This window comes from Silurus meridionalis, chromosome 11, assembly GCF_014805685.1.
Source record: "Silurus meridionalis isolate SWU-2019-XX chromosome 11, ASM1480568v1, whole genome shotgun sequence".
Classification (NCBI taxonomy): Eukaryota; Metazoa; Chordata; class Actinopteri; order Siluriformes; family Siluridae; genus Silurus; species Silurus meridionalis.
In genome coordinates, this window is record NC_060894.1 from 9,332,998 (window position 1) to 9,355,781 (window position 22,784).

A 22,784-nucleotide genomic window follows, 5' to 3' on the forward strand; every position below is an offset into this window, starting at 1 on the left:
TCCAAATAATTAACCTTTTTTTTTTTCTTTTTTTTTATTTAATTTTTTTTTTTTACTGCAGTCCTGGATTCCCTTTATACGAAAGAAAGGGCCTTTTATTAGACAGAAGAGATGCCAGCCAGTCATTCTGCAGTTGCCAGGAGCAAATTCAGTGCTTTTCTGCACACTCCCATCATCCCTTGCTTGCTAATCGACACAAAAGGAGGAACTGTGAGGCCTCTTAAGATGTTAAATTCACAGTCTTCAAGTTTGGGTTATGTAGAGTACAGAGGTCCTTCTACATTTGGGGAAGTTTATTTTCAGGAAAAAAGAAAGAAAAGAAATCCCAACATGGGAACATCCAGCTGTCTTACATGCCAGTATGTTACATGCCAGTATGTATGCCAGCTGTAGGAGTAATCACAGACTTTTGGACACTAATGAGACATTGCTTTTGCCCTATGCTGTTTGGGCTGACATGATGAATGTGGGCAGTGCATGTCTTCCTTAGAATCTTGAGAATGGACCAGTAAAGTGTTCCCCATATGTCTCTTCTTTAGTCCATCTTTTCTACAGACTACAGATATATTTACTAACTTGGATTAAAATAGAAAAAACTTTGTTTTCTGCCACTGCATTATAAAATACATCTGCTTAAGTCAGAGCAAAGATATCTCCCTATATACATGTATGTCCTCTATATTTTTTTACTTGATTTGATTGCTTAAATCAAGTTTAGAGTCAACCATCTTCCTCAGTCACCTCTCTTTTTGCAGTGCTCCCTTCCTGGCTTTGTCTCGCTGATGAATGTGGCTCATTTCTGTCCCATGGCCATTTCCTCATTTCCCCCTTTCCCAGGCTTCCGGAGACAAACATCTGCAGGCAGACAGTAAACACCTCACATTCATTAATATCTCGACTTCCTCCCCTCAGCCCTGGTAGACTATATATCCAGAGCACAGTCCATTGTTCCAATATGGACACATGCCCATCGGTAAGGCAAGAGTTATGCTTGGTCCTATGGGTACGTGTTTACAAGACGGCAAAAATCTGATTACTGCCATTTGAATCTGATAAGCAGATTTTTCAAACATTGGTAACCTGAGGATACGGCTCGGAGGAATCCCATTTAGTCTCTTACATAGCAGTGAATTTAGTTACTCATCCTTTCTGCCTTCCCCAGTGACTTAGAATGCTGTAATCATCTGAGCCCAGTGCCTAAAACAACAGTTGTTCAGGGCTTCACTTAGCGAGACATGAATGTGAAGCCCATTTAGTCATCACATTAGAATAGGCAAAAGGTCTGTACTATATACGTCTATACAAAGTCTTGACGTATTAGAAATTAAAGTGGGAAAGTATTGATTCGCCGTAATGCCTGCTAGTGCTGTGTTGGATAATTGTGGTAATGACAAAGCAGTCAGTGTAGTTTAGTCTGACCATCACTGACTGGAAATCACATTTCACATTAGTATCAATGGACTGCATGTAGTATTAGGAACCAGGCTTGGGAGATAAATCAGATTTTAACATTCAAGATTCTGAATCTTATGGCCAGAGAAATGTGGAAAAGAGTGTATTGTCTTATTTTAACTGCAATGAGCTGTGAAAATTGTCTAACACCAAAAAATTCCAATGAGGTTCGATAAAGTTTACACGGAGCAATTGGTTTAAAACATTTTGGAAGATGTCTAGTGACTCAACCCAGGTCCCAGGCTTTGCTGTGTTTATTATATTACTTTCACCACATGCTTACTTTTTTAAAATTTTCTTATCAGACTTTACTGTTTGATGGAAACCTAGATCATCCAGCAACTTTTTCAAGATAGTTCCTGAATCCTTCTGTACCTAAGTACTTAAACCAGCCATGTCCTTGTTTTTCACTTCAAATCCATCAACCTGCTTGCAACACGTCTTTCTCATTGGATGCATATACTCAGTGGTGGACGAAAGTAAAAGTAGAGATACAGTAGGTAAAATATTACTCCAGAAAAAGTATTTTTCTCTGTTTAAACTTTTACTTGAGTAAAAATACAAAAGTTTGTCTTCAAATGTACTTAAGTATCCAAGTACTATTATTTATTATGGCTGTAATGTTCCTATTATCATTTCACAAGATTATTTGCCTAATCAATTCAGTTAATGTGAAAAGACTCTGTTACTCTCTGCACACCAATCTATTCATAGAATGATATTAATAAATCAAACACTGATATCTAATAAATTATCATTAAAACAAAACCTTCTTTTCAATGACTTAAAAAGGTGTGGCAAGTTCGAGTCAGGAGTTTCTGCTATCGTTTATTTCTCTCTAAATGTTCTGCTTGCTGTTGAACTGATGCTGAACTGTATGTTTGTGCTAAGTAGATACCACCAAGCAGCAATGGCAGTTCTAGCTTGAATGACACAATAAGATACATACAGCATCTATATCTTTATAATAGAGGTCTTTAAAATGAGCCTTTTAAGTTGTGATGGAGATTCCCCTTACTGACTCAGTTCAGGACATATTCAGTACAATTACGCGAACCTTGCTCAATTAAAGGTAAACAAATCGAAAAGTGCTGTTTAACTACAAGACTATTTAGGTTGTAATTGTTTTGTTGCTACACACATTATTATAAACTGCATGCTGTAAATTATAATGTTATGCAGCTAAAAGAAACATTGTTGCTCTATGCGTAAAAAAACAGCAGGAAACACAGTATAACCTAAGTGATATGCAGTTATTAGCCTATTGCATTAAATGCATTTGCCTCTACTATCCTCATAATGAGATGAGCTGCATACACACCTTTTATCTTTTGCACGTTTCCCCATACTACTTTCTTTTTTTTTCCTGAATCGGGCTCCTGAGGGTTTAGACCTTTTTTCCCGTCTTTTTTTATCCATTTTAATTTGGATCTGGTTCTCCTTAATGATGTGACGTCACCCAACCCTCACCTCTACTTTCTTTGTATGAGTGAGGGAACTTCTCCGGGCGGTGGGCGCACACTTCGAGTGCCGACCAGGTTTATTGACCGTGACATATTATTATTGATGTGACGGTGCAAATTAACGGTAAAAAAAACCCATATAATATGAGATTTTTTTTTTTTTTATTGCCTAGATGCCCTGTGACGGCCCATGTCAAGTTTACTTAAGTACAGTAGCAAATTACATTTACTTCATTACTGTCCTCCATTGCATATACCAAATACCTTACATTTGAGACATTTAAACTCATTTATTTGACTCGTTGTACTTTTCTATTTCTTGTTTCCTAATTCTTGGAAACATTTATTTTTTTCTTGGTTCATCTCAGTGGCATCCTATCTGTCCAGTTTTCTATTCATGTCTCAAGAATGTTTATCAACAGGAAGGAACAGAAGGAGGGTCTTTCCTATACCCTCTCCCAGCTGACCTGTTTATACCCCTATGGAATACTCGGGTGTCCCCAGTATTCCTGGCTCCATCCCTATAGATGAGAACCACATTGATTTTCATTACCAGGAGGATAGAATAACATTTTTAAAAGTGTGAGTGCTGGGTTTGTACACATCACTGCTTCTGTGTGACAGAATATCAAGGGCATCTGCTGTCCCTTCTGTAGCCATGCAAGCTGACACCATGCCTGACATTGAACAGTGCGAGCTAAAGCTAAATTACACTCATGAGCCGGGACTTGTCAGGCTGAATATTGCCTGTTGTGGATTTGCCATGTGAACATTGTAATTAACTGTTCTCTGGGATACACTGTGTCTCTGCCCTGTTTTGCAATTTTAAACCACAGTGAAACCAAGAGAAGTTATACTGTTGTCATCTGTTCTATATATTGCTCTGACTAAGAGCGTAGTAAGAGGTCCTCGATCATATGACTCCCTCTTCTCTAATAATGAACTTGTTGTTTCCCAAGTCTACTCAGAGACGTCTCATTTTATTTGGTGTGTGTTGGGGTTGGTGGGGCATCAGCATCACAGATGTGCAGTCATTTTTGTTTGTGTGGTTTTTGGCTGTCAGTGAAAAGAGCCGGTGATGTGTGTCAGCTAGGGGGTCAGAGGGCCATGGGCCATGTATCTGAATGGGAAGTGGCTGTTTTCCACAAGGCTGGATGGGATGGGAGGAAAGAGCTGCTTCCTGAGAGGCAGTCACAATGCTGGAGGAATTATTTTTCTGATTCTGCTTCATGGATTAGCTGAAGGATTCTGTAAACTGGATGTTCGAAGGGTGGTTTAAGTTCTGGTTTAAAGAGTATATATTGAAATAGCTTTGATTTAAAGATGGAATAAGCACTGTGTGCTGTGGTAAGTACACCTGGTTGTTAAAATTGGTGTTTATAGTAAAAGTTGTATTTTGTGACACTGCATGTTTAGTGAGCTTGTGTGTTGTTGTCTACAGCTACTTGATGGTGGTTTGACAGAGGTTACCCAGTGAGGAATCTTAAACTAAACAATTTTTAAACAAGTGCATTGTTTGGAAACATTATTGGATGTATTTCACTGAAGTTTTAGTTAAGATTTAATCTTGTTTGAGACATTTATTAGAAACTACCTCTTAATAATCTTTTCTCTATAATACCTAATCAAAAACATTTTGTGTCATATACACAGTACAAGCAACTACCTGAAATGTTAAGCATGGTTTACAGAACTTGTATCTGGTTTCGTTTTGTGTAATGTGCATCTTTATCTGGGTATTGTATGTATTTTAAAATGCCAGATATCAGAAATTTGGGTTGGCATGTTACACCTAGGCGTGCGTCAAAAACGATTTTAAATCAGGCATCTGAGGTCATTCACAATCATATTCCAATATTGGTACCCATAACAATGAACCAGCACCTATACCATGTGATCGAATGCAATCGAAACCTAGTTTTGGATATGCCACTAACACACGGCATAACAAAAAACAAGATGCAACATAAGTCAAACTACCACATTACCCTACAATACAGATCGGTTTTATTATAAAACTTAACACACTACTTTAGTAGCTAGTTGTATAAGCGAGCACCCACCTGACGCACTTGTCATTATTGGTCATTGTTGATAAAGGATTGAAATCAATTAATCATGCTAACAGCTGTACATGTGCGGAAGAAAACCCACTCCCTACTTCAGCACTGTGCAATCCATGGTAACTGTGTCTCTGTAGTGTAGCTAGAAGTTCACTTCATTGCTTAAGAAATGAGCATTGCAGTTTATAAACAAATGCCGTGACTCTCGCGATGCACTTGATAACGAACATTGTAGTTAAAGTTGTTAAAGTTGTAAATACACAGGTATTAGGTACACTTAATACAGGTTGGGAGCAAATCAATTTTGCAGGTCTTTTTCTAAAATGTGGCTTTTCTTTCTTAAAGGCTTGCAAACTAAATTCCACGAGCAATGCAGCCATAATATTTAATATAAAGGCATGTTGGGGGGCCTTCAAACAGAGCGACTATTTCCTCTCTGTTCACATGTTGAGATGCAGGATCGAACACAGAATCGCAAAGAATTAGCAAGATCACATCTGCTCCACTTCAAAGCAGTTCTGAGCTTCTGACAAGAGAAACTGTTTGATGAGACTTCAAAGCTCTTTGATGTTCACGGTTCTCTTCTCTTTATCATAACCACTTTAACCTACAGGCAAAAAAATCTCTGAAAACATTTCCCCTCCTTTCAGGCAGGTACTTTTGCTTGATCTCTAGGATCTAAAGATTGTGAACATGTTCTCTGTTTTTCCGATGCAGGAGGTGCTGAAGCAGCTCCAAGGAAGTATTGAAGAAGACTCGAAAGATCCCCAAGGCCAGGTTGACTTTTTGGAGAGGCTTAAAGGTATGAGTATTCAGTGAATCATATGTATTTGTTTGTTTGCAGAAGCCTGACTATGACATTTCAACAAACTGTATAAAACTGTTTTTTATGCTGTAGCATTACAATTTCACTAGAACTAAGAGGCTGATCATGTGTCTATGTACAGTATTTCTGACCATACAGTATAATAGGCTACAGGATTTTTATTATGCTCAACAGTTTGTCCTTAAAATGTATTTGTTTATTAATAAGTTGCTTAGTTCTTTTTTTAATTTCAAAAACGTTCCAGTAGATGGGAAGCCATCACACATTTATTTTTTCTTCTGTTCACATTTCAGAAATAAATCTAGAGCCTAACAGTTTCTCAGGGGTGAAGATGAGACCGAAGGTGTCCATGCCAGGCTCAAGTTCAGGCCGCTCCGCTGACAGCAGCCCCATGAGCTCCTTTCCCAGGAGAGGTGTCACTAATGGAGGCAGAGATGGTCCTGGATACCTGGAAGAGCTGGAAAAGGAGAGGTGGCCCTCCCTCTTCTGATATTCATTTATTTTCCTTGAGCGCTAAAGGATCAAACTTTTCTTAAATAGATGGTTTACAATGATCTAAAAGTAATTTGTGCTAATTTTATGCTTAACCCTGTGCTTGTTACTTCCAGATGGCATAGTTGAATTAATGTATTTCATCCTTGTATCATATTTAATAGCATTGCTTATCTGATTGTCTGGGTTTTTTTTGTGCTTCATTTGGTGTCTGTTTAGGTCCTTGTTAATGGCTGAACTTCAGAAAGAGGAGAAAGAGAAGGACTGGTACTATGCCCAGTTGCAAAATCTCACTAAACGGATCGACAGCCTGCCACTGACTGAAAATGTACATAAATTCCCTCATCATAGATTTTCTATATTGCATCATTGACCAGATATATTTATTCAGAAAATACTTTGTGCAGTACATAGTTGACGTATTGTAGTGTCTTGTTTTGGTCCTTTTTTTTCAATTATTAGAAATGACTTTTTTTGCTGTGTAGTTCTCATTACAGACAGACATGACTCGCAGGCAGCTGGACTACGAGGCTCGGCAGATCCGGGCAGCGATGGAGGAGCAGCTGGGTACATGCCAGGATATGGAGAAGAGGGCACAGGTGAGGTGGCAGTAAACAAAATGCACAGAATTTACATTCAAATGTATCCTGGGTTGCCAGTATTAATTGTTCAGCATTAAAATTGCTTGACATTTTGACTTATAGCTTCACTGTAAACTTTTGCCTTACTATTTTCTTGCCATTTGCTTGACTGTTATTATAGCTATTAGCATTTGCTCCTATATTATGTGTGAGACATAAGCGTCACTTTAAAGTGATTTGCAAATAAGGAAAAAACTTAATCTAAATACTGAGAATTTGTTTAAGGAACTGTGGTTGTCTTGTTGCCTTAGAATTTTCGAAAATCTATAATGTGGCTGGCTATGTTCTCAGGTGAGGTTGGCACGTATCCAACAGATCGAGAAAGACATGCTGAGGTTGCGCCAGCATTTACAATCCCAGCCTTCAGAAACTGAGGTTAGTCTACCAAACTCTCAGCACCCTTCATGGAGATTCAATAGAATCAATTAAACACATGCATGTGGGGAGTCTTTTTAGAGACATTTAGTACGAATCCTTGCACAATTGAGGTATTTCAATGTCATGTGTTTTGATTAAGTATCTCAATGATCAAAAATGCTCTATTGGGACAGTTTTGTGCTATTGATAAAATCGCCAGACTATGTTATTGACTGTTTCAGTGTTTTTTTTTTTTTCCTCACAACTGGCAGAGGTTTTAATAATCTAGGTCACATGACTAAGTATTTCACCCTTTCAGAGATGACAGGATGTCTCAATTTCCGCCTGGGGTTTTTTGTTACTTTTTTTTGTTTTTCCCTGTTTTTGGCCTATGAATGTGTCGAATAATTGATCAATTGAAATGAACAGAATGGAATAAGAAATGGCATAAGGAAAAATGTATTTAGAGAAATCTATTATTTTTTTCTATTTTTTTTATACTGATTATATAATCATAAATATATTACTCATAATGAGAATCCTCTTGTATATAAGCACTTCTGTGCTTTTGATTATAAATATACATGCATGAACCTTTCTGCTATTACAGTTTAATGGAATTCTCTTGTGTACCAAATATAGCCTCTTTGCTTGACAGAGCGTGAACAGATGTGAATGTGACCTGGCCTTTAGGTGTACATATTAGTGTCCATTAGACTTGACGTGTGAGTGGAAGGTTCAATCCCAGTTTATATAGGCATTTAAGACCGTTCGAGTTTTTGGTAAGAAATATGTTGACCTATAAATTAGCTGCATATACAGGTGTCCGTACACCTCATATACACGCCATACACGTACATGTGTCTCTGTGCCATTTTGTGATTATGTAGGTCAGGAAGAGAAACTCTTGGTGACTACAGCTGTCTAATTGACTGACTGTATCAGAGTGTGCCAGTTCACACTTGTAAATTAAAATAGACATGGCGTTTTATAATAAACGGAGTTAAATGATGGGGTCGGGTATTTAGTGGCAAGTAGGGGTAGGAGCCTGTATCGGAATTTTCAGATTCAATATATAACACGATGTAGAATTAGTAAGCGATTTCTTGCAAAACTGGAGCATTGCATGCAAAAAAAAAAAAAAAAACCCTCATCAAATTAGCTGCTTGCTTTCACTAGATAGATAGATAGATAGATAGATAGATAGATAGATAGATAGATAGATAGATAGATAGATATAGAAAACAGTAGTTTTTCATGGAATAATTTAAAACTATTTCTTAATTAAATATATTTGATCTTATCAGACAGTGTCAGATTGTGTTTTATTCTTTATCACCTCCACTTTATCACTCAAATTTTGCCCAGCCTCAGGTGAAGCATGAGCTCATGACCCAGGCTGAGGGGGCACAGGCATCAGGAGACCCTGTCATTGGGAATGGAGCGTGTTCTCAGGTAACAAAAGACAAACTCGCAAAAGACTTTTTGCACTTCTCACTGAATTTGTTCATTTTGCAGCCTAATTTTGGCAATTGGAACCAAATTTAAAAGACTGGTCAAAGAGTGCTATTTTAAAACAGAAATGTAATGTTTTTAAGTGTCTATTGTGAACTTGCTGGAAAAGTGCATGCTGTTTTCCTGGCTCTCTAAACAATAGGGTTTTGCAGAGAGGTTGCGCCACAGCTGTATCACTGGATTAGCCACAAGGACCAAATGTGTTTTCTTGACCTTGGTTGACTTAAAATTTGACTTGTAATTAAATGTTCTGCATTGTTCTCCTGTTTAAACATGTCCCTCAATAAATTGCTTATTTTTTGCAGTAAGGATAAAATTATTATTTTTTTAAGATAACTCATTATGTTTTGCCAGGGCTCAAGCTCTCGTGTGGATCATGACACAGCCAGTGAGATGAGTAGTGGAGGAAGCTACTCGGTACCACGCAGACTTACCAGTCATTTGGGCACCAAGGTGAATTAATATACCCGAGTTATAACAGAGGACAAACCTACAAAATACTGTAGAACATGGCTTTAAAAAAAGTACTACACCTCTAGCTGTATTTGTGCTCTTGGGAAAACTTTTACTACAAAAAATACATCAATTATTATCAATGTATCATTTATTAGATTTCTAATTGCTCTTACATGAAGAACTTTTTACTTTTGTCTCAACTTTGCAGGTTGAAATGGTGTACTCTCTACTCTCTATGCTGGGCACTCATGATAAGGATGACATGTCTCGCACTCTCCTGGCCATGTCGAGTTCTCAGGACAGTTGCATAGCCATGCGTCAATCTGGCTGCCTGCCTTTGCTTATCCAGCTCCTTCATGGCAATGATAAGGACTCTGTTCTGCTGGGCAACTCTCGAGGAAGCAAGGAAGCCCGAGCAAGGGCCAGTGCTGCGCTACATAACATCATTCACTCGCAGCCAGATGACAAACGTGGCCGGAGAGAGATTCGAGTGCTCCACTTGCTGGAACAGATCAGGGCTTACTGCGAGACCTGCTGGGAATGGCAAGAAAGCCATGAGCGTGGAGTAGACCAAGACAAAAATCCAAGTAAGGATGGATTTTTGATTTTCTTGTCTATAGGTTTTATTGCTATGTCACAGAACTCTTATACTAAGTTACCATTGAATTTTGCAAATGTAAGTCTCCTTTGAATTTTAGTGCCTTCACCTATGGAGCACCAGATCTGCCCAGCGGTTTGTGTTCTCATGAAGCTGTCCTTTGATGAGGAGCATAGACATGCAATGAATGAACTTGGTAATGTCTTGATTCATTTCTATTGATATTTAAAGTTCTCAATGAGTTATAAAACAATGTTTTATAACTTCTAAATGGTTATGATTTGTAGGTGGACTGCAGGCTATAGGTGAACTGTTACAGGTGGACTGTGAAATCTATGGCCTTACAAGTGACCACTACAGTGTTACACTAAGAAGATATGCTGGCATGGCTCTAACTAACTTAACTTTTGGCGATGTAGCCAACAAGGTAAGGAATTCCTTTGATACTTTCACTAATTATTGTAATAATAATAATTTAATGTTGTTCTTAACTATGATTTTCTTTATTATTTTTTAAACAGGCCACACTTTGTTCCATGAAGGGCTGTATGAGGGCCATGGTAGCGCAGTTAAAATCTGAGAGTGAGGATTTGCAACAGGTAAATTTAGTATCATATAGCAAGTGTAAATACCTATCTTGGATTAATCCAATAATTTTTTATTTGATTATCTTTTATTCCTTCAGGTAATTGCCAGTGTGATGAGAAATCTGTCTTGGCGTGCTGATGTCAATAGTAAAAAGACATTGCGCGAGGTTGGCAGTGTCAGAGCTCTAATGGAGTGTGCTCTTGAGGTTCAGAAGGTAAGGACATTTTTAAGCACAGTATTCATTTTGTCGTCTGTTTTGTATCATGAAATCTTACAAACCATTGATTTTTTTTTTTTTTTCTAGGAATCAACACTAAAAAGTGTTCTTAGTGCCCTTTGGAACTTATCTGCTCATTGCACGGAAAACAAGGCTGATATCTGTTCTGTTGCTGGTGCATTGGCTTTTTTAGTGAGCACTTTAACCTACAGAAGCCAAACCAACACCCTTGCCATTATAGAAAGTGGAGGAGGCATCTTGAGGAACGTTTCGAGTCTTATAGCCACAAATGAAGAACACAGGTGAAATTCCATTTTATGCTTTTCTCATATGCAGTTTGTATTGTGCTCCTAGTGCTGCAAATTCAAAATCCTGCCCCTTTTTAATATCTTTGTAGGCAAATTCTGCGTGAGAGCAGCTGTCTGCAGACCCTTCTTCAGCACCTGAAATCTCACAGTTTAACAATAGTGAGCAATGCCTGTGGAACTCTGTGGAACCTCTCTGCTCGAAATGCAAAAGATCAGGAGGCATTGTGGGATATGGGTGCTGTTAGTATGCTAAAAAATCTGATTCACTCCAAGCACAAAATGATTGCTATGGGTAGTGCTGCAGCTCTGAGAAACCTCATGGCCAATCGGCCTGCCAAATACAAGGACGCAAACATAATGTCTCCTGGATCTAGCCTGCCTTCACTACATGTAAGAAAACAGAAAGCACTAATTGAAGAACTGGATGCACAGCATCTTTCTGAAACGTTTGATAATATAGATAATTTGAGTCCTAAAGCCTCTCACAGGAGCAAACCTCGGCATAAGCACAGCGTTTATGGCGAGTACGACGGGATTTGCAGGTCAGATGGTTTTAACAGTAGCGGTGTTGGTGTTCGCTCCCCTTACATGAACACACCAGTGCTCTCCAGCCCATCTTCTCGGGAGAATAGGGGAAATGCAGACAGTGTTAGGGCTGAAAGAGACAAGAGTCTGGATAGGGAAAGAAGAGCTGTCCACCCAGATCCTGACTCTGGGAAAAGAATAGGAATCCAAATTCCTACCACTGCAGCACAAATAGCAATGGTAATGGAAGAAGTACAAAACATGCACTTGGGCCTAGATGATCGGAATGCTGGATCTACACCTGACCCTCTTGTGGTACAGGATGATCTCATCAGACGTCAGACTGGGGTTCACGGTCATCAAAACATGTTCAGCTACAGTAAACCAGAGGCATCGGGTAGACCTTGCCCAATGCCCAAACTGGAATATAGGGCATCTAATGACAGCCTTAATAGTGTCAGTAGCTCTGATGGCTATGGAAAAAGGGGTCAAATGAAACCATCTGTAGATTCCTACTCTGAAGATGATGAAGGAAAGTGGTGTGTCTACAGAAAATATCCTGCTGACCTTGCTCATAAGATACACAATGCAAATCATATGGAGGATGATGATGGTGATCTAGACACGCCAATTAACTACAGTTTGAAGTATTCAGATGAGCAGCTCAATTCTGGCCGACAAAGCCCAAGTCAGAATGAGAGGTGGGCAAGGCCCAAGATTTTGGAGGAAGAAATGAAACTTTCTGAGCACAATCCCAGGTCCCAAAGCCCAGGGTACCCAATGTACAAAGATGGAAGTAGTGAAAGTGAAGATAAGCTTAAAAAATACCAGCCCCTGTTTGTGCAACAGGACATATCCGCAGGATTCCGTTCCAGGGGACCTAGTGAGCAAAGTAGCAATGCTTCCGGTCATGGATTGAACAAAAAAATTAGTCAAACTATTTGTCCTGTTGATGATTTTGGTGAGGACAAACCAACCAACTACAGTGAATGCTATTCGGAAGAGGATCAACTTGATGAGCAGCCTACCAATTACAGTATAAAATACAATGAAGATCATCATGTAGAACAACCAATTGATTACAGTCTGAAGTATTCTGATACATCATCTAAAAAAACAGTGTTCAGTCATTCAAAGGCATCATCTTCACAAAGCTCTGTCAAGGACCAGTTAAGCCAGGACAGTTCATCTTCTGTTTCATCAATAAAAACTCAAAACAGGCAAAAACAGCTCCAGCAATCCTCAGCTCAGAACCGACCAGGGCCTGGCAGGGCAATTCAAAAGAGCACTTGCAAGGCTCCAACAATAAATCAAGAAACATTGCAGACCTATTGTGTGGAGGATACACCTATATGTTTTTCAAGGGGAAGCTCTTTATCATCCTTATCGTCTGAGGATGAAATGGAGAGCTGTAAACAGAATGTCAATGCAGCTAGTAACTATACAACTTTGCCTGTTTCTCAGAAATCATCGAATAACGTTTCTGATCAGCGAGCAACAGAAGGTCAGTCATCTAGCCACTATGTTAGAATGAAACCACCACGACAGCAAGGATCTCATGTTGGGCAAGGTGAGGGCTCCAGACATCAGAAAGCAGTAGAATTTTCATCAGGTGCTAAATCTCCGTCAAAAAGTGGTGCTCAGACTCCCAAAAGTCCCCCTGAGCATTATGTGCAAGAGACCCCTCTTGTGTTTAGCAGATGCACTTCTGTCAGCTCTCTTGACAGCTTTGAGAGCCACTCCATTGCAAGTTCGGTACAGAGTGAGCCATACAGTGGAATGGTCAGCGGCATAATCAGCCCTAGTGACCTGCCGGATAGCCCTGGCCAAACTATGCCTCCCAGTCGTAGCAAGACACCTCCGCCACCACCCCCACGTACAACATCCATTAAACAGAAAGTTACTGTGCCACCCCATGCTGAAAAATGTGACTTGGCACCAAGACATGCAGTCAATGCTGTCAATGCTGCTGTGCAAAAAGTGCAAGTGCTTCCAGATAATGACACACTTCTACATTTTGCTACAGAAAGTACGCCAGAAGGATTTTCATGTGCGTCGAGCCTCAGTGCGTTAAGTCTGGATGAGCCCTTCATTCAAAAGGATGTTGAGCTAAAGATAATGCCCCCACTTCATGAGGATGACCATGGAAACAAGACCGAACCAGAGAAAGAAGACAATAATGATTCAAAGAGACAAGACAAGCCTCCAGCAAATATTGAATCTGAAAAGGACATGTTGGATGACTCTGATGATGATGACGACGATAGAGAGATCTTAGAAGCATGTATAAATTCAGCCATGCCTACAAAGTCCTCAAGAAAACCCAAGAAGCAAACACCCCCAGTTTCTTCGAGAATACCACCACCAGTGGTCCGTAAACCAAGCCAGCTCCCTGTGTACAAAATACTTCCCACACAAAATAGACAACTGCAAAAACATATGACATTAAGTCATGGAGAGGATATGCCTCGGGTATATTGCGTAGAAGGAACACCAACTAACTTCTCCACAGCAACATCTCTTAGTGACCTTACCATTGATTCACCTCCAAATGAGTTGGCTACTATGGAAATTCCAGCTCCTCAAACAGAGGCATCAAATCAAATACGAGACACCATCCCAGAGGGTAAAAGTACAGAAACAACAGATATTGTTGCATCTTTTGACATGCACGGTGCTGCTGGTGAGAATGAAGGGGATGATATTCTTGCTGAGTGCATCAACTCAGCAATGCCAAAAGGTAAAACACACAAGCCATTCAGAGTGCAAAAAATGTCAGATCAAACTCAGCACCCTCCTACTGCTACTGGCAGTCTAGTTCAGCAAGAGTTTGAAAAGAAAAAGCCAACTTCTCCTGTAAAACCAATGCCACAAAGCAATGAATATCGAGCAAGAATGCTTAAGCGCCCAGATGCCTCAAGCAACTTATCAGAAGCAGCATATCCTGATAAAAACATAGAAACAAAAAAACTAGAGTCTAAGCCAGGCCCCAGACAAGCATTGGTAGATAAGCCTCTAAATGCTGAGGAACGTGCCCGTCCAGGTTTTGCCTTTGATTCTCCGCATCATTACACACCAATTGAGGGTACTCCTTATTGCTTTTCTCGCAATGATTCACTAAGCTCACTTGACTTCGAAGATGACGATCTTGACCTTTCCAAAGAGAAGGCTGAGCTCCGAAAAGAGAAGGAACAAAGAAAGCTCCCACCTGCAAAGAGTATTGGAGAGCATTCTGGAAACACAAACAGAGTGGCCACATTACAGGGAGCCCCAGCAAAGGCTCTTCAAAAAACAGGTTATTCACTTGCATCCAAAGAAAATGCTGGAACAGTGTCTGATGAAAAGCAAAACTTTTCAATAGAGGACACCCCAGTGTGTTTCTCAAGAAATTCCTCTCTAAGTTCTTTAAGTGACATTGATCAAGAAAACAACAACAAAGATTGCTCACAAAAAGAGGAAACATCACAAGTAGAAATGCCCAGGCCCCAGGCCTCTGGCTATGCACCAAAAGCCTTTCATGTGGAGGACACTCCTGTATGTTTCTCTCGGAATAGTTCTCTTAGCTCACTCAGTATTGATTCTGAGGATGATCTTCTACAAGAATGCATCAGTTCTGCGATGCCAAAGAAAAAGAAACAACTACCTAGAAGTAAGAGTGATGAACAAGGAGTTAAGGAGGAGAAAAGTGTGTCAGCTGGTGGGATTTTAGCAGAGGAACCAGACCTCATACTGGATCTCACCGATACACACAGTCCTATTTCAGAGCAAGCCTTGTCTCCAGACTCTGAATCGTTTGACTGGAAAGCCATCCAAGAAGGTGCTAATTCAATTGTTAGCAGTCTGCACCAGGCTGCAGCGAGTCTGTCTAGACAAGGTTCGTCTGATTCAGATTCTATCCTTTCTCTTAAATCTGGCATTTCCATTGGATCCCCATTCCACCTGCCTTTGAATCAAGATGACAATAAGACACCTGCCCTTAAAGGACCAAGAATACTGAAACCAGGTGAGAAAAGCACTTTAGAGACCAAAAAGAAAGAGGAGGAAACTGCCAAAAGCCTTAAAGGTGGTAAGAAAGTGTATAAAAGTCTTATCACTGGAAAACCACGACCTAGTCTTGAGACCATGACTTCTCAACAAAGACAAGGTCCTGTAGTTTCAAGAGGCCGGACGATGGTACATGTTCCTGGTGTGAGAAGCAGCTCTCCCAGTACCAGCCCCATTCCAAAAAAGCCTCCTACTCGTGGGCAAGCCACAAAACCCACAGCTCTTCAGGCACCAAATTCTGGAAATTCTCCAAGGACTATGAAAACATCATCAAAATCGGATCCTAGTCCTGCCAGAGAATCAGCTGCCTCCCAAGGAGGATTAAGTAAAACGTCCTCTCGATCAGGATCCAGAGATTCCACACCATCTAGACCACCCCAGCAATCCCTAGCTAGACCCATGCAGTCTCCTGGCCGTACCTCTGCCTCTCCAGGTAGAAATGGGCTAACTCCACCAAACAAATTTTCTCAGATACCTCGTACTGTTTCTCCAAATGCAGCTTCTAAACCTGGGTCTGGTCGAATGTCTTACCCCTCTCCAGGAAGACAGCTGGGTCAGCAAACACCTCCAAAACACAGTGGCTTGCCAAGAAGCACCAGTGGTATACCCAGGAGTGAATCTGCTTCAAAAAGTCTAAATCAGTGTGGAGCCACAGGACCCTCAAAGAAAACGGATCTATCGCGAATGTCTTCCACAAAGTCAAGTGGGAGTGAGTCAGACAGATCAGAGAAACCTGGACTTGTTCGCCAATCTACATTTATTAAAGAAGCCCCTAGTCCAACCCTGAAAAGGAAATTAGAGGAGTCTGCTTCTTTTGAGTCTTTGTCCCCTTCCTCCCCAAGTCAGTCTCAAACACCTATTTCAAGCCCATCCTTACCAGACATGTCTCTCTCACTGCCCTACCAAGGAAGTGGCTGGAAAAAGTCCCCTCAAAGCCAAAATTCTTCTGAAAATGGAGATGGGAAGTCACTTAGACGGCATGACATCTCCCGATCGCATTCAGAGTCCCCCTCAAGACTCCCAATTAACAAAGGAGGCACATGGAAAAGGGAGCACAGTAAACATTCTTCCTCTCTTCCAAGAGTAGGCACTTGGAAAAGAACAGGTAGCAGTTCCTCGATACTCTCTGCATCATCCGAGTCCAGTGAAAAGGGCAGAAGTGAAGATGAGCGTCAGCCAGCTAATCCTCCTCAGCGATCTGGACAGAACAAAGATGGGGGGCTAGAAAGGAAAGGCACATGGAAGAAAATTAAAAATAATGAATCGGGTCCCTCAATGTCTCTAGACTTGTCTGATCCAACTAGCGATGTAAGCACAACGTCTAAAACTGAGGATGTCTGGGTGAGAATTGAAGATTGTCCTATCAATAGCCCTAGGTCTAGTAAATCACCAACAGCAAACACACCTCCAGTAATTGATGGCTTGTCTGGAAGGCTGCATCCCAGTGATTGGGACTTGAGTGAAATGCAACATAAGCAGACAGCAAACAATGAGTGTGTGTCCAGTCGACGTCTCGGTTCAGAAACTAATTTGAACTTGATACGAAGTAGTGAGAGTCTTGACAGAAAGGTGACTGACATTAAGCCTGTTTTAAGCACTCCAAATATCGCTACGGAAGTTCATGAAATTGCTGTTGCCGACCGTACACCTTTCAGCTCGACCAATTCCAGCAAGCACAGCTCCCCTAGTGGTGCTGTTGCTGCTAGAGTTAGTCCTTTTAACTATACACCCAGCCCTAGAAAGAGCAGTGCTGATAACACAACACCGAGACCGTCTCAGATTCCCACTCCAGTTAACAGTAATGTAAAAAAGAGAGACTCTAAAGGAGACACAACGGAAAGTGGGTCCTATATTGTCACCTCGGTGTAAAAATTGTGTTAATAGACTGGACAATTGTTGGAACATGTTCTGTTCATTTCTGTGGGAGAAACACATTTTTTTTTTAAACATATTGTAGTCAAAACAAATATGCGGATGTGTCATTTAACTGGTAGAAGTATGACAGGCACATGTTGATTATCTGAGTAGGAAGGGACAGGAAATTGTACGTCAATTTGTACAGATTTAATTATGTATATATTTAATTTAAACTGGCGACAAGGTCTTATCTTGCCTGACTTGAGGTGGAATATTTGGGATGTTGTAATAGCTTTCGTTTGACCCTCCTTACTAATGCATTTGATTTGTAAGGAACTGTACACCTGTATTAATTCAAATGTCAATCATTTTTACTGCCACATATTGTATGTTATGACTTCTGCTCCTTGCATGATCTCATCCAATGTTCTGCTCTTTCCTGAAGTAAAGATGCACATTTATGTGGGGACACAGTGTGCTAATAGCTGTAGTGTAACATTTTACACTTTTGTCTGTGTGTTTTTGAAAGTAAGGAAAACAAAACACTTCTGATATTTACAATGGACATAGCTTATAAAAATAAATAGATTTACTGCTCTGCTATTTGTGTACAACATTTCCAGGTGAGGTGAGTGTTTTAAATTGATGCATTGGTTTCCGAAGGTCTGAAGTTGTTAGAATTAAATTATTGTAGGTTTTGGTGTTGTTTTTAAAAATCCACTTTAATTTACCCATTATTCAGAGTTATTGTTAAAGCACATGATCAGATATACTCTTCTACCAAAATGACATTGTTTTTATTTTTTTTCCCCCTCATGCAATAAAGTAGGCTGATTGATGTTTGACATAATTTTCAAATTACAAATCAATGAAATAAACACCATTTTGGTGACTGTTGATTCCTGTGAATTTTATTATTGATTCTGCAATGGTGTACATCACATACTACCTATTTAACCAGGGAAATACAGTTAAGGGTTCATTATATTTCATAGTTGAATTCATTTCGCCAATGGTGTAGTTTCTCAGATTGCACAAATGTGTAAATAAATGAATGATGCTTTTGCTACTGATTGGTTTACCTTAACTACGTATTGTGAGTTGCTTATTTCCTAAACAAGAAAATACAGCAATCTAATCCATAATATCAGATGCAAAAGTTTTTGTTTTTTTTTGTCCTCCCCCATATTTAGGGGTAATTTTTTTTCTTTTTTTTCTTCAAATTGCAATTTAGCTTGCACTGTTATGCTATAATTTTGTGTTACGCAGTCAGATCAGATAAGCAGCACTACACCAAAAATCCGTACAGTATACAGGAGGTCCCGACTTACGATGGAGATTCTTTCCGATAACGCTTTCGTAACATGGCCTAGCCTACCCAGGAGTCAATTAAAATCCATTTAAAATAGTGATTAATATAGGGTAGTATACTTCTTTCTGCAGCTCCCAATTTGGGTATACATGTATGTTACTGCTGGAGCATGGACGACCGCTGGCTAGAGATTTGAGGGTGCAGTTGGATGGGCTCTGTTTGTGTCCGCCGACGACGTTTAAAAGGAGAGACGAGCTATATTTAGCTTTAAGATGCCAAAAACACAGAAAAACTATGCACTCTAACACATCGTAAGTTAAATCATCATAACTCTGGGACTAGCCTTTTTATTAGAAACCATTGAACAGTCATGTAGTCAGTCAGTTAGTAACCTTTATTAAACTTTTTGAATATATATATATATATATATATATATATAAAATTAATTGTCGGTAAAACCCCGTTGTACGAGCAAACGGATTTGCTCGCAAAATTTTACCCTGTTTCACGAGCAAACTCACGCTGCCGGTTCACCGTTTTCGGCGGCGGGTCGCATCAGTCTCTTACTTAATGACGTATCACTCGGTCGCTCTCGTTGTTCAGTGCAGCAAAAACTTAACTTTTTTTAGTTTTATATTTTTATTTCACTAGAAATCTTGAAAAATATCTCCCAAGTAAATCAGTGATGGTGCTGTGAAAACGAAAGTAACTAGAAATACCATGGAAACCGAGGAGGTTACGCGCGTGATGTGCGTCTCACACTCGCAATCGACCACTTCCACATGAGTAAGTGTTATGCGAGAAACAGAGGCGGAAGCCGAAGTCAAAGCAAACAAAGTTTATTTTGCAAAAACGTGTACTCGCAGTAACTGGAAAGTAATCCAGTGGTGCGCGGTGGGAGCGCGGTCCACTAGTCCCGAACTGGATGAAAAGCAGTCTGTGTAATATCCAAAGGAGCGTGTAGGAGACGCGTGCCGCTGACCACAAGCGCGGGAGAATCGTGACATGTACAGCCAAACCATTGATAATAACGGACAGCGCGTGAAGGTGTATGAGGGATTTATATATGGTTGGGTAAAGAGTGCTAAACAAGAGTCAGGTGTGTGATTAGTAAGCCGGCGAGCAGCTCCCTGCGGGCAGGGGCACGCACGGGAGAAGAATCAGGGAGCTCCCTGACAGTAAGTGTTAAATTATGTTTACATTACGGTCATTTGCGGTGTATTTGTTTGTTAAAATAGGCTACAATTACTTTTTAAGTGCAGAAATAAGCGCTCGAATGAGATCTCGGAACGGATTAAATCACTTTTACATTCATTCTTATGGGGAAAATCAGTTTGAACGTACGAGCAAATGGACCTACGAGCAATTTTCCAGAACGAATTATGCTCGTACAACGGGGATCTGACTGTGGTTTTGAGATGTGCTGTGCAAGCTACACTATATTGACTAAAGTACTGGGACACCTGACCTTTCCTGCCATTTGTTTTGTGGAGTCACACACTAAAATGTAGTCATCTTCCAGAAAAATTTAGAGAATTTTAAAAGTAAATTGGGACTGAATGTGGAATGCAATGCTCAAAAAGCACGTACCATAATTATGACCAGATGTCCTCTAACTTTTGGAAATATAGTGTTTTTTAAAAAAATAGAGGCAATTTTTATGACTGTTGGTGCAGTTTTTGTCAAAGAAAACTGAATGCAGCAGATGAAGGACAAATTATGCATACTTTCCTTCAACAGTGGAAGATGTCCAGTAGTGCCATCCACAAAGAACTGATGGAAACCAGTAGGACCCAGGTATACCCATTAACTGGCTGGAGAAGTCTGGACAGAACTGGTCATAGAAAAATTGTGGCCAAAAAGGCATACCTTTGCCATAAGCGTCTCAACTATGCATAAAAACATAGGAGCCGGGGTTCAGAAAAATAACAACAGGTGCGCTGGACTGATTAGTCAAAGCAAGTTGTTTGCTGAAGGTTTGGAGAGTGGCAACAGTAAAGCATGGTGGAAGTCTCGGGCTGCAAATCTGGATTTGGAGATTTGGTCAGGAATAATGTATCCTCAATGTAAAGGTGTACATGCAGATAAAATTTAGTTCTGGACTGGCTCTGAGAGTGTGATGAGTGTCTCTATGCCCACAACATCATAACAATTCTGTAATGCTTTTCTGCTCACTGTAATGGCAAAAAGTGCTTATTTGAAAAAAAATTTGACATTCTTGAGGGTCAACCAGTCTGGCCATACTATCGACATTTCTAATGTTTCCTTAAATTCTGAAGTTTGATAAATGCATGAACGATATAAATGTGCAAATATGCAGTTGTTCCCATAATAAAGTGGACCTCCTCATATTTTGTCTCAAATTTGCATGTTTTCCATCTATCTAATGTCCGTTTCTTGTGTTTCTTGGCTGTTTGTTGTTGTTCTGAAATAATGATTTATTTGCCACAGTTTGACCATGAAGGCCTGACTCACATGGTCTCCTCTGAATTGTTGATATTAAAATATATCTGTTACTTGAACTCAAGAAAGCATTTATGTGAGCTCTAATCTGAGGTGCTGCAAATTGGCAGGTACTTTGACTGGCAATTCTAATAAACGTATTCTCTGCAGTAGTGGTAGCTGGATCTTCCTTTCGTAAGTGCCAGTTTCATCATAGGCTTTGATGGTTTTGCCGAATGTACTTGGGGATACATATAAAGTTCTTCATATTTTTACTTAATTTCTTAAAGCAATAATGGACTGTCTTTTTGCTTTATTTTACTGAGTGATTCTTGCCATAATATGGATGTAGCAGAGGGTGTAGCACCTCCTGGGTTAAAAAAACGTTTAGTCATCAGCGTCTGAGGTGTTAATGTTTCGCAATAGATTAAATAAAAAGGCACAAGAATAACCATGACTAACTACACATCATTCTAAAGGTCTAGGCCTCAAGCAGCGATTTCAGATCACTGTTTTTCAATGGAAAACGTATAATGATTTATTTGCTGAATTTGTGTAAGCAGTACACTACAAACACCAATGCACTACTTACATTATTATTGCAATAACGAGTCACAAACACATTCACTGCTGCAAATCCCAGTTTATTAGGAAAGATAACCAAACAATAGTGTTGTAATTTAGATGGTTATTCTTTTTTGTACACAGAACTTTGGTTGGTGTTTGTGTGTGTATGTTTCTGGTATAGAAAAAAACAAATATGGCTGGTAGAATATAGTGTTACAAAACAAATGAGACCACACACTAAAAAAAAAAGTAAAAGAGGTGGAATCTCGGCCTTCAGTATACAATCCATAGGTAAGTGTCCAGGTGATGTTTATTATGCACCACCTATCATTTTAAATCTTTTATTTCCAGCCAGTAGCATTATGGACACAAAATGATTGATGGAAAATGTAGCCAATGGTTGCAGGATTCTAACGATATATGGGGGGATTTTGTTCACCACGTGGGTGAGTCTTAGTTTTAGTATACTTTACAAACTCTTACTGGTCGAAGCAGCACACGTGCACTGGGACAGACCAGTAAGTAAATGCAGCTCTCAGTTCGGCACAAACAGCTGTTTTCAGCTCGTGCCAACTGGGGTTTGTTAACAAAAAAAAAAAAAAAAAAACAAAACAAAAAGAACAGTCAAAAAAGTTGTTTTATCTGCGATTTGCAAAGCAGCAAGGTGGAACATACTTGGGGGCGAAGTAACAACAGAGACTTGTAAATCTGCATGGAGATGGACAATCTGAGCCTATTTTACATCTGTAAGTTACAATGTGGTATTGTATGAGGAATTCAGGTGTTTTAGAGAAGTATGTGAGGGTGGTGCAGGACATGTATGAGGACAGTGTGACTGCAGTGAAGTGTGCAGTAGGAAATAAAAACTGGTTCAAGGTGGAGGTTGGACTGCATCAAGGATCGGCTCTGAGCCCTTTCCTGTATGCAGTGGTAATGGACACGTTGACGGACGAGGTCAGACAGGAGTCTCCGTGGACTATGATGTTTGCGGATGATATTGTGATTTGTGGTGAGAGTAGGGAGCGGGTGGAGAAGAGTCTGGGTGGAGGTACACGCTGGAG

General features: G+C 39.9%; 1 protein-coding gene across 1 annotated transcript in view; it reads left to right on the forward strand.

Moving 5' to 3' along the window:
- The window catches only part of apc (APC regulator of WNT signaling pathway), a 33,137-nt gene extending 14,843 nt beyond the window's left edge, over positions 1-18,294 (forward strand). Inside the window, exons 3-16 of the mRNA XM_046860916.1 lie at positions 5,696-5,780; positions 6,098-6,275; positions 6,516-6,624; positions 6,782-6,895; positions 7,229-7,312; positions 8,663-8,749; positions 9,164-9,262; positions 9,474-9,852; positions 9,964-10,059; positions 10,151-10,290; positions 10,385-10,462; positions 10,549-10,665; positions 10,756-10,970; positions 11,066-18,294. Of these exons, the coding sequence (XP_046716872.1) occupies positions 5,696-5,780; positions 6,098-6,275; positions 6,516-6,624; positions 6,782-6,895; positions 7,229-7,312; positions 8,663-8,749; positions 9,164-9,262; positions 9,474-9,852; positions 9,964-10,059; positions 10,151-10,290; positions 10,385-10,462; positions 10,549-10,665; positions 10,756-10,970; positions 11,066-17,414 (8,130 nt within the window). The 3' untranslated portion in view covers positions 17,415-18,294. The remainder of the gene's footprint in view (positions 1-5,695; positions 5,781-6,097; positions 6,276-6,515; positions 6,625-6,781; positions 6,896-7,228; positions 7,313-8,662; positions 8,750-9,163; positions 9,263-9,473; positions 9,853-9,963; positions 10,060-10,150; positions 10,291-10,384; positions 10,463-10,548; positions 10,666-10,755; positions 10,971-11,065) is intronic.
- Positions 18,295-22,784: the final 4,490 nt, after the last annotated feature.